Source organism: Sorex araneus, chromosome 3 (assembly GCF_027595985.1).
Source record: "Sorex araneus isolate mSorAra2 chromosome 3, mSorAra2.pri, whole genome shotgun sequence".
NCBI classification, from domain to species: Eukaryota; Metazoa; Chordata; class Mammalia; order Eulipotyphla; family Soricidae; genus Sorex; species Sorex araneus.
The window spans coordinates 112060292-112071914 of record NC_073304.1 but is presented as its reverse complement, the minus strand read 5'-3'; the positions used below and the strand labels follow the sequence as shown (position 1 = coordinate 112071914).

The 11623-nt window shown below is 57.8% G+C and overlaps 1 protein-coding gene across 1 annotated transcript in view; it reads right to left on the bottom strand.

Annotated features, from left to right (window-relative positions):
- Positions 1-298: 298 nt before the first annotated feature.
- Positions 299-11623, bottom strand: part of GCK (glucokinase) — a 36576-nt gene continuing 25251 nt past the window's right edge. Inside the window, exons 2-10 of the mRNA XM_055133963.1 lie at positions 8780-8942; positions 8299-8453; positions 6804-6923; positions 4668-4763; positions 4395-4494; positions 2256-2439; positions 1292-1447; positions 816-1049; positions 299-739 (exon numbers count right to left, since the gene is read on the bottom strand). Coding sequence (XP_054989938.1) covers positions 595-739; positions 816-1049; positions 1292-1447; positions 2256-2439; positions 4395-4494; positions 4668-4763; positions 6804-6923; positions 8299-8453; positions 8780-8942 — 1353 coding nt within the window. The 3' untranslated portion in view covers positions 299-594. The remainder of the gene's footprint in view (positions 740-815; positions 1050-1291; positions 1448-2255; positions 2440-4394; positions 4495-4667; positions 4764-6803; positions 6924-8298; positions 8454-8779; positions 8943-11623) is intronic.

The window sequence follows — 11623 nt, the reverse complement described above, 5'->3', positions numbered from 1 at the left end:
TTAATTAAAAACCCTAGTCGCGCTGGCCGAGAGGGGGCGTGGCTGTGGAGGCCTGGCTAGTACAGGAGTCTGCCGGCCCTGAGTGGGGAGGCGTGCTGAGCACTGCTTGGAGTGTCCTCCTGGGCCTGGCATGGGGGCCAGCGCCCCATCTCTGAGGTGCTGCCAGACCACAGGGGGCTCTGGGCAGCTGGGCTCTGTCTCTGGCACCCCCGCGGGCGTCACTCCAGAGCACCACCCACTCTGGGACGGCACAATGTGGAAATGCCTCATGAGCAGGCCCCGCGTCCACAGCACCCTTGAGCCACGAGCGGAAAAAAAATGGTCCAAGCCTTGATCCGGCGGGGTCTGGGGAAGCCGGCCGCTTCAGAGGGTCCAGAGGGCACCCAGTCCCCGGTGGGGCCCGGATGGGGCTGTGAGTGCAGCGAGACCCTCCCAGTCCCCGGCCCCCACTGGGCTCTCTCTGCAGGCTGTTCCACCTCGAGACGGGCCCGCTGGGCTCCCCGCAGCCCCCAGGGCCGCGCTGCTGCTTGTCCAGAGTCGGGGGCGCGCAGTCGTCGGCAGTTGTTGAAAGGCGGGCCCAGGCAGCCCGCGTCCTCACTGGCCCAGCATGCAGGCCTTCTTCCAGGCCACGGCGGACACCAGCGCGGCGCCGCGGCCGCTGCCCTCCTCCGACTCGAGGAAGGTGATCTCGCAGCTGGGCGTCAGGCGGCGCACGCTGGCGTGGAAGCGTTCCTTGAAGCTGCGCGGGAGGAACACGGGCTGCGTGGGGCTCCCGCTCCCCGCGGCCCGCCCGCGCCCCCTGCCCGTGCGCGCACCTGGGGTGCAGCTTGTACACGGAGCCGTCCACACCCACGGTGATGCGCATCACATCCTCGCTGCGGCTCTGGCGCATGCGGTTGATGACGCCCGCCAGCCCCGCGGCGCACATGTGCGCGGCGCGCGTGGACACGCTCTCGCAGGCGCGGCGCACCAGGTCGCAGTCGGCGGCCGACGCGCGCAGCCCCAGCGTGCGCAGGATGTTGGCGATCTGCTTGCGGTCGCCTGAGTCGCTGCGGGGCGGCAGGGGTGCGGGCTGGGCGCGCGTCCTCCTCCCCTTCCCCACCCCCATCCCCGTCCGGCTCCCGCTTCACCGCGCCCTGCGTCCCGCTCAGGGACTTGGAAGTGAGGGCGAGCCACGGAGGGAAGCCCTGCCCTGGGTTCCCAGCCCTCCGTCCATCCTACCCCAAACTTTGTTGCCCGCATCCGCATCCGGGCCCCCTCCCCTCTCCCGCGGGGCCTTGACACCGCGCACCTCTCCACCTGCGACACGAAGCGGGTCTCAAAGGCGCCGCGCGTGCGCAGCTGCTCCGAGGCCTCCCCGCGGAAAAGCAGATTCTCGTCCACCAGTTTCAGCAGCACCAGGCGCACCAGCTCGCCCATGTACTTGCCGCCGATGAGCTTCTCAAACCTGCGCACACAGCGCCTGGCTCAGCTCCCGCAGGTCTGCCCCGGTGCTCTCAGACGCCCTGGGTGCCCCACACCCCCGTGTTTCTGCACCTCTGCGGCCCCAGGCTCAGAGGGACACGTGGAGGGGCACCTTCCTGACCCCCTTCCTGGGCTACTCCTTCCTTCAGTTATCAGCATTGATCAACTGGTTGCCTGGGAAGGGGCTAAGGACCTTCCTGTCCCCTCTACATCCCTCTGAGACTGTCAGGGCCAGTGTCCCTCTGAGACCTAGCCCATGGCCATCTGCTTGGGTCCACTCAGGCTGTGTGGTGACAGGGGAGATTGAGGCTCAGAGGGAGGGCGCACGCCAGGGCTGGGGCCTGTGGGTGTCTGTTCTGTGCAGCACTCGGGGCCTGCAGAGTAGAGCCGGGAAGGAATGAGCAGGAAGGGGTCTGGCAGGGGGATGCGCTCAGCACTGACGCTCATTCAAGCCTCGGGGGCAAATTCTTTGTGTCCTAACCTGCAGTGCACCACAAAAGATTGATCCTGGGGCATGGGGTGTCCTTTGGGGACCTCAGCTAGCGCTGCTGGGGCCACTTGGAGCCTTTGCCGTGCGAGCTGTGCCAGCCGTCCCCGCTGGCCTACTCCAGACCCCCTCTCTGCATGGAGCCTTCCCTCCAGTGCTGTCTCTGCTCGGCGTGGGGCACCAGGCAGAAGGACGCACCCGCCTCTTGGAAAGGCCCCGCCGTTTGCCTGTCCCCAGATGGTTTCATAACAGTCCCATTATCTGCCTGGGTGAGCAGAGCTGTTCCAGGAAGAGGCGTCCTTACAGCTGCTGGCCGGGGTTCAAGGAGTTCTCGTCCACCACACGGTCGTACTCGAGCAGGAACTCATCCAGCTCCCCCGAGTCCCCGAAAGCGCCCCACTCGGTGTTGACACACATGCGGCCCTCGTCACCTTCCACCAGCTCCACGTTCTGCATCTCCTCCATGTAGCACGCGTTGCAGCCTGTGCCTGCGGGGAAGGTGGGGTCAGGCCCCCACAAGGGCCACACCCAGCCCGGATGTTTCTGGAGCCCACGGAGGGACAGGTGCGGGAGGGAGCGCTGTCTGTCAGTCAGGGGCGGGAGTGGGCTTTCACGCTTTCACAGTGTGATGCATCATCCTCACACTCTCTTTTTTTTTCTGCTTTTTGTGTCACACCTGGCGATGCTCAGGGGTTACTCCTGGCTCATGCACTCAGGAGTTACTCCTGGCGGCGCTCAAGGGACCATATGGGATGCTGGGAATCGAACCCGGGTCGGCCGCGTGCAAGGCAAACGCCCTACCCGCTGTGCTATCTCTCCAGCCCCTCATCCTCACACTCTCTATGTATGTTTTGTTTTGTTTGGGAGTCACATCCATCTGTGCTCAGGGCTGACTCCTGGATCTGTGCTCAGGGACCACTCCTGGGAGGGAGGCTCAGGGTCCATATGGGGTGCTAGGGATTGAACATTGGTTGGCTGCGTGCAAGGCCAGTGCCTTACCCCTTACGTGATTGTTCCAGTTCCCTCTCTGCATGTTGGAGCCCCTCTTCCCTGAGGCCTGCTTTTGGGAGCACTCAGAGATGAACCTTTGGGAGCAGTACATGGACCTGAATATGGGATCTGAGGGTTCTGAGCCAAGTGAGAACATGGGGTCCTTCACTCATGAAGTATTGGGGACCTGAGAGACTCTACAGGGGTGGGGCAGTTGCCTTGCATGAGTCTGGCCCAGGTTCAATCCCCAGCATGCCATTTAGTCCCCTGAGTATGGCAGGAGTGATCCCTGAGCACAGAGCCAGGATTAAGCCCTAAGCACTGCTGGGTGTGGCTCATCCCCCATATAAAAAATAATAACAGTATCAAAAAACACAAACATCAGACTTCGATGTGAATTCTCCTCATTTTCACATTATGGCAATTATTATTCACTTGCTTTTAAAGTACCGAGCAGTGAAATCAAGAGTGTTTGTCTAGTAGCCACTGACCAGCTCAGACTGTCTTGGGGGCCACACCCCCGCGTGGTGTCCAGGCAGCTCTTAGGAAGGGGAGAAGGAGGAGCAGGAGGAAAGGCAAGGTGAGGTCAGGCCGCAAAGTGTGTGTGTATGTGTGTGTGTGTGTGTGTGTGTGTGTGTAATGTGTGTGTGGTGTGTGGGATGGGCATGTGGAATTTGTGTGGTACATGTATGGGGTATGATTGTGGGGTGTGTGGGGGCTACATGGGTGTATGTGCTTTATGTGCTGTGTGTGTGGTGTGTATGGTGGATGTGCATTGTGGGGTGGTGTGTGTGTGTGTGCGTGTGTGCGTGTGTAATGTGTGTGTGTGTGTGTGTGTGTGTGTGTGTGTGTAAAATTGAAGGTGAGTTCTGAAGCACAAACATACACACCTTCAAGGCTGCTGTCACTGACACAGCCAGTGCCTGGAGTCCAGGAAAGTACCCAGCCCCCTGCCCCGTGTGCCCAACAGGGACTGATACGCTAATACTGAGCTTGCTGGGTGGGGGGTTTGCTGTGCCTGCGGCCAGCTCCAGGTCTGGGCAGGAAGCTCTCCAGGACAGGCTGAGTGCCTCAGACACGGGAGGCCAGTCAGAGAGGGAGTCGCCACTTTGCTGATGTGCTTCCACTTGGACACATCTGTCCAGTTTGGCCCATTTGGCAGATGAGGTGCTCTGATTAGATCCGGCTGGGCCAGGTGGATGTGCAGCTGCCTTCCACTGATGCGGTGACTTCCGAGTATTGAAATTCTCTACCAGTAAACGACCACTGCCACTGGGACGGCCCTGACCTCTCCCTAGCCACCAGGACGGCCCTGACCCCCACTGCTGCCAGACTCAGTGCCCTGCACACAGTGTGCAATCCCCACCAGGTGCAAAACACGTGGGCCCCTTCCCTGGCTTCCCAAGGAAAGCCCGTTGACCGCACCCCAGAAGAGCTGTTCCTGCATCCTTACCCACAATCATGCCGACTTCACACCGGTGGTCTTCGTAGTAGCAGGAGATCATCGTGGCCACTGTGTCATTCACCATCGCCACCACATCCATCTCAAAGTCCTACCGAGAAGCATAGAGCAGGTGGCTGGAGCCCAGCTCTCAGCTCAGCCAGCTCTGAGCTGTGGGGACAACAGAGGCTCCGGGGAGCCACCAGGCCTCCCCAGCATCCTGGCCTGCGGGGAGGGTGAAGGAGAGCCTCGGGCAGTAGTGGGCGGGCTCGGGGACCACCTCACCCCTCTCCGTTTGATGGCGTCTCGTAGAAGCCCCACAACGTTGTTTCCTTCTGCTCCCGATGCCTTGAAGCCCTTGGTCCAGTTGAGAAGGATACCCTGGGGGAAGAGGGGCACCTGGGTGACCGTCCTCGTATCTGTGCTGGTCACGGGGAGTGGGCAGGGAGATGCAGAGGAGCAGCCCACTTCCCAGAGCAGCTGTCACACATGAAAAGGAGACCCCAAACCTGCGTGTAGGGGGCTGCATGCAGGCTCCACCCGCATGTCTCTCCAGGTGCCTCTCACGGCTTCTGCTGTGAACACTGAGCTCCATCCCCTCAGCCACGGGGCTCGCGAGTGTGTCCCAATGACTGATGCGTGTACAGGCTCATCGTTCATTGGCCGGTGCCTACCTGACGTGTGTATGTCTTATCTACTCGTGGGGGGTGTAATAGACATGCAGTGCACGTGCGCTTACTGTATGTACACCAGGTCTCTCTCCGGCCGCTGTGTCTATTCATATGCAGTGGAGATGTGTATATAATTTGTGTGTCTGGGAAATCATCCCCAAGGGCAGGATAGTCCCCTGGACAAAACAGTTTAGGTCTCAGAGAATAGTGGGACAAGCAAACATGCCCCAGGAAAGAACAGAATAGTTGAGGGGCGAGCTGAGTTTCTGCCCTGCAAACACCCCAGGAGGCACAGCCATACCCCTTAGCTGCCGCCATGCCAGTGGCCAAATTCTGCTGCTTTAAGGCTGATCTCTGCAGTGACATCTACTTGCCGCATCCAGGTTCACTGGTTTTCAGGCTGAAAACTCTGGGGTCTTCTCAGAGTGAGAACAGGCAGCCTCCCCCCATCTCCCATACTTCAGGAGGCCCTGGAAGCCATGCACACATCCTTCGGCCACCAACATGTAAACTCATGGCACAGTTATATGTCCTGGAGTTCCAGGAGCATGCGGCTACCTCTAAACTCTATAATACTGTATCCCAGTAGGACTCTCAAAATTATGTGAGAAAGTAACGTAGAAGCCAACTCTACTCAATAAACAGTAACACAGAAGGCTCCACGAGCACGAGCACGAGCAGACCAGGAGCCAGTGACCTCACGGTCAGATACAGCAGTTATCACAGGTTACCTTTCATGAAATATTTTTGATAATTCCACTAGCCATTTTGTTGTCATGTGCCTGCTAAGGGGACAGGCTTGGGGTTGATTGGGAACATGGGGACAATGATGGAGGGAGGATCACACTGGCAGTGGGACTGGTGTTGGGATATTGAATACCTGTAATAAGTTTATTATGAACTTTGTAAACCACAGTGTGCAAATAAAGTGGCAAGCAAATGTGTGCCCAGAAATAATATAAAACAATTAGGGTCTTTTAGGTATATCAGGCAACATAGGCAAGAACAGGAGACTGTCACAGCTGTCTTCACACTGTAGGGGTCGTGCTGATGGCCTCTGTGAGCTGTCCCGGCCTCTGCTCTCCATGGCCCATTGAATATTGACATGCTCACTTACTGTCCTCACTGTCTCTGGCAGCTTGGAAAACTGCCCCATGTGTTGGGAGCCAGGGCGGGAGACTGATAGTATAGTACGATAAACAGCCAGCCAGGTGACCCTAAAGCTTGGACAGTGTATTTGTTTCCTTGTGTGTTTGCTTGTCTCATTCTCTGTGACCCACCTCTGTCAGATGGGGGTCAAGGTGTGAGACCCGATTTGCTTTAGTATGGTAAATTACCACATGCGTGCGTATATGTGAATTTCAAATTTAGGCGTGAATGTGGGGCTGACCATGGCAGGCTCATATGCCAGCTCACAGGCAGGGTCAAGTTTCAGCTCCTTCCAGGGGCACCAGCAGCCCTCGATCTTGAGCCCCAGGCTGATTTCTGAACACTGCTACCCCCAGAACCCCGCGGGCAGATAGTCACGCTTCAGCTTCTGATTTGTGATGGAGGTAAAACAGTATATACCTCGCCCGAGACATAGTAAGACTTTGGTCATAATATGAAGTTTGTTCCCAAAGTCTGCTGATGTAAGTGAGGGGACACTCAAGGCACTTTGCTCCTCGAGGATGGGGGATGCCTTCTCTGGGCTGCATGCCGTCAGATGCCCTCCCTGCCCTCACCCCCTCCTGCCCCGAACCCTGCTCACCTTGTCGATGTCTTCGTGCCTCACAGGGAAGGAGAAGGTGAAGCCCAAGGGTAGCTTCTTGTGCTTCATCTGGTGCTTGTCCAGGAAGTCGGAGATGCACTCAGAGATGTAGTCGAAGAGCTGGGGGAGGTGCCCAGCAGGCCACAGTCACACCAGGCCCCCGCCCAGGGCTGCGCCTACTGCTGCCACCAGCGCCTTCACTGGAGCCAGCATCTGTGGGCAGCAGTGCCCAGGATGGGGACCCCAGGAAGCGGCTGCTCCCTAGAACAGCTGTGCCAAGGGCCCACCCTGCACCTGAGTTCCCTGTGGTCACTATTTTGTCTTCATACCCAGAGGGTATTGGCTCCCTCCAGGTGCCCAGCTGCCTGGCCCCCAACTGTCCTGTCCCTACAATGCCCTGCTCTAAGTGCCTTACCCGCAACTGCCCTGCCCCCGGCCCAGCCCAGCTCCTGTATCTATCGGAACCAGTAGTCAAATGTTCCCTCACTTGATGCTCGAGGCCATTCTCCACCAGCTTGGACGAGCCTCACCTACAGAGGAACCTGCAGAAAAACCCAGGTATGCGGGACCCGGGACAGATCTCCAAGCCCGCTCAGAACGGGACTGGGCCTCCTCTGCCAAGCTCCCCAGTTTTCCAGTAGTTTGGCAGTCACACCCACAAACTGCCCCCAGTGCAATATAATTTCATCAATGGTCAAGACCAGAGACCATGAAATAAAGCTCCAGGAAGAGAGTGCCGCAGGATGTCCTGGAGTGCGCTGCCGCATTCCCAGCCATGCATCCTCTTGTGCTCCAGCCCACTGAGGGACCAAAGGTGGCACATGTTTGTTTGGTTTTAATATACATGCCTGTAACCTCTTATATGAGGGCTTAGATGGCTCCAGGTGGAAATACAACAATCTTCACACAGTTTCCTTTTATGGTGGTGGGAAGGTACACGGTGGTGGAGTTGGTGTTTGAACATCATTTGTAATGAACTATTGTGAACAATTTTATAAAAATAAAAATTAAAAAATAATGTTCCCTCACTCCCTCCTCAAGCTCCCTGCCTGGTGCTGGGCCTGTGAACCCCACAGTGCCCTGTAGCTGTCATGCACACCTGCCCACAGCAGGGAACAGCAAGACCCAGGCAGCCACAGGCCTCCTGTCCCCTGGGCCTGGGCTCATGGTGGGGGTCTCTGACGATGCCACCCAGGACTCATCTATCTCTGTGCTCCCCTGGTCACTGCTGCCAGGAAGGAACATGACTGTGCTCTCCCCACTTGCTGGTGGGGCAAGAGGGGGAGGGGTGAGGCAGAAGGGGCTTGCCAGCCGGGACAGGGTACCCCTTGGCTGCTGCGGACACTTCTCATCATTCTAGAAAAGTGGCCAGGGCCCCAGAGGTGGTCCAGCTAGATCTCTCACTGCCTAACACACCCCCTCACCTCCCTGGGACATGCAGAGCCAGCCCAGCTCCAGGAGCCCGGCCTGTGCCCCCACCCCGCCCAGAGCTCACCATCTCCGCGGTGCCCGTCATGGCGTCCTCGGGGATGGAGTACATCTGCTGCTTTGTCTTCACGCTCCACTGGCCTGCCTCGCCCTCTCCCACCTTCACCAGCATCACCCGGAAGTTGGTGCCGCCCAGGTCCAGGGAGAGAAAGTCCCCGACTTCTGCATCATAAGAAGAAGCCCATCAGCCTCGGGGAGGGTCCCCCGCAAGCCAGGCGAGGAGGAGAAGAGGTATGGAGGGAGGGCGGGGAGCTGGGGGAGCAGCTGAGCAGGGAGGGGCCTGTGGGAAGGGCCCGTGGGCGCCCTTGGGGAAGTTGCAAGCACCATGCCTTGGACTCAGTCACCCCGGGCTCGGGTGGGCTGTGTGTCCCCGTGTGCAGCCACATGGAGCCATTGCTGAGGTGGCTGGGCCAAGGCTGGGAGCCAGCTGGTGTGGAGACCGCACCCCGTGGGGAGCTTTGGGACCATGCTGCCTGCCGGGTCCCTACCCGAGCCTTCCGGGGTGGAGCGCACGTAGGTGGGCAGCATCTTCACGCTGGCCTCCTCGTGCGTCTCCAGCCGCAGCCCACGGTCCATCTCCTTCTGCATCCGCTGCATCACCTTCTTCAGATCCTCTTCCTGCAGCTGGAACTCCGCCAGGATGTGCTCCGCCTGCGAGGGGAGAGGGAAGGGCTGCTGGGCGGGGGCCAGGAGCCCGGGGGCTGGTCATCAGGTTTGTCTCCCATCCGTCATGGCCTCCTTGTTTCAGCAGCATCTAATTGGCCCCAGTTAAACCAGCTGAGCTAAAACAGGGCTGAGAGCCTGTTCAGTGATGCACACAGTCAACGCTGTTTCAATCCCCAGCACCCCTATGGTCCCCTGAGTCCCTCTAGGAGAGTTCCCTGAGTACAGAGCCAGGAGTAGGCCCTGAGCATCACTGGGTGTGGCTCAAAATTCCCAAACAGCAGTACAGTGGGCTGGTGAGAAACCTGGAACAGCAGTTTCAAGACCACCCCAAGAGCAAAGGTGGCCCGGGGTGTGCGGGGGCCAGGTGCAGAGGCCGGGTCCCGGTGAGGGCCATTATGGCCAGGAGGAGGAGGCAGGTGCTGGCCTGACTGTCATTCTCCTCTCAGAAGTTCTGTTGAGGAAATAGAATCATGCATAGCCTTGCATGAGACGGTCCTGTGCAGTCAGATCAGGAGAAACCATGGGGCCAGAGGGCCACAGTGGGGCTGGCAGGGCTGGGGGCCCTACGTGGTCATGAGAGAGGCCATGTATATAAAATTGAGCCTGTACATCCCTTTCCTGAAGCATGGGTGGTGTGGGGGAGGGGTTCTCCTGAGGCATCTTCCTGGCCATCTCTGCTGTTGAGGTCACCTATGCTCGGTGGCTCACCATACCTAGGAGGCCCCTGTGCTGAGCTCCCCCAAGCACTGCCCTGGGCTTGCCCCACACCTTGGAGGTCAGAGCGTCCTCTGGGGGTTGCCCCCCACCCCCTGCCGGCTATGGGTTCGAAGCAGGAAAGGCCGGAGAGGTTTCTCACCAGCCCACTGTACTGCTGTCCCTGTAGGCTCGGGGTCCCAGCTACAGACGGAGGCCACAGCAAGAGACCACAGACCCGAGTATCCTCAGTGTGTTAAGCCCGCATTCTATTCAGGGTGAGCGTCAGAGGGAGGACCCCTCCTGGGCTGCCTTGGGCCCCCGTGACGCAGTTAGACTCCCTCTTCGACAGGTGATTTGATTCAGGTTGGGGTCTAGGACCCTGTTCTGGCCCTTGATCGGTTTAGACGGTGGATGGTCAGTGCCCTCTAACCTTTCACCCTCACAGAAGGACACGTTGGCCTCACAGTGGCTGCCATCTTGCCGCTGTGAGGACACCAGGCTGAAGGGGAAAGGCTACTGGCACGGTTGACAATAATGAATTGTTGCTGTTGATCTCTCCCCCATTTCTGACATAATGCTCTGAGACCCTGCCTGCAAACAAAGGACCCTGCGTATTTGTTCATACACCGTCTCCGTCCCTAGCTCTTGGCATATGTCCCTGAAATCCCTGGTCATTTTCCGGGCATAGAAGAGTCTCTTTTGAGCATTATGTAACTGAGACTTAAGCCTGAAAGCTTTGTAACTTTCCACATGGTGATTCAATAAAAACAAACAAACAAACAAACAAATAATTAATTAATTAAAAATTTAAAAAATAATAAAATTTTTTTAAAAAAGAGTCTTTTTTTCTGAAGAGGTGACTCTGAGGTGACTCCACAACTCCTAGAGGGTGCTGGCCACCTAAAGATGGAAAGTTTGGAGTCGTCTGCCCTGTCCCCAACCTTACTTCCTGGAGAAGGGGAAGTCAAGTGAAATGAGTCAAAGGAAAAAGAGATATTGGCTGATTGACCCTGTATGTGCCACATAGGATTCAAAATGGATAAACCAACAGAACAAAAAAGACAAACCCAGTGGGCAGTAATATCAGAAGTAAGTTCTGGGTCAGAGTTCAGTGAAAGAGCTTGTGCTCTGTGTGCACACGCGCACCCACGTGCGCACACACACACACACACATACACACACGTGCACTCCACCGGATCCCCAGCACTACAAAACCAGCAGAAACTCTCTTACTTCCTTTCTTCCCTGAGCCTCCAATAACCACAAAGAAAAGAAATCAAAGAGCACCAAAGGGAGAGCTCATGAACTGAGTATACATGCAGGGGGCTGGGGTTTGATACCTACATGGTCCCCCAGCACTGCTGGGGGCAAGCCCTGAGCACAGAACCAGGAGTTGTCCCTGAGCACTGTCAGGTGTAGCTCTTGAAAAAGCACCTTCCCTTCCCAAAAATTGAAGGGAGAGAGGAAAGGAAGGAGGAAGGAAGGAAGAAAGGAAGGAAGGAAGGAGGGAGAGAGGGAGGGAGGGAGGGAGGGAGGGAGGAACCTAGGGGGTTAAAGAGATAGCAGAGGGTAAGGTGCTTGCCTTGCATGCAGCTGACCAGGGTTTGATCCCCTGTACTAGGTATGGTTCCCTGAACCCTGCCGGGTGCGGCCCTTCTACCCTCCCCTCCAGAGGAAAGAACCCCCAGGCATTCCCAGCAGTCACAGATCTGCTTGGGTGCTGTTGCTCTTATGAGACGCAACTGAAACATTAGCCCAGCCAAGGTGCCTCTATGGCGGCATCACGCATCATTCCAGCGCCTGCCCCAAGGAGAGAGTGGCCAACACCCACGCACCTTCCCAGAGACGGGCTTCTTCAGAGACCCTGGGCCCTGAGAGACGGTGCTGGTACTGTGACGGGGCCTTGGGCACCGCTGGCATCCTCCTGCCTCCTCTGTCCTGGTCTCCATGCCATGGGGGTCTCTGGCCAC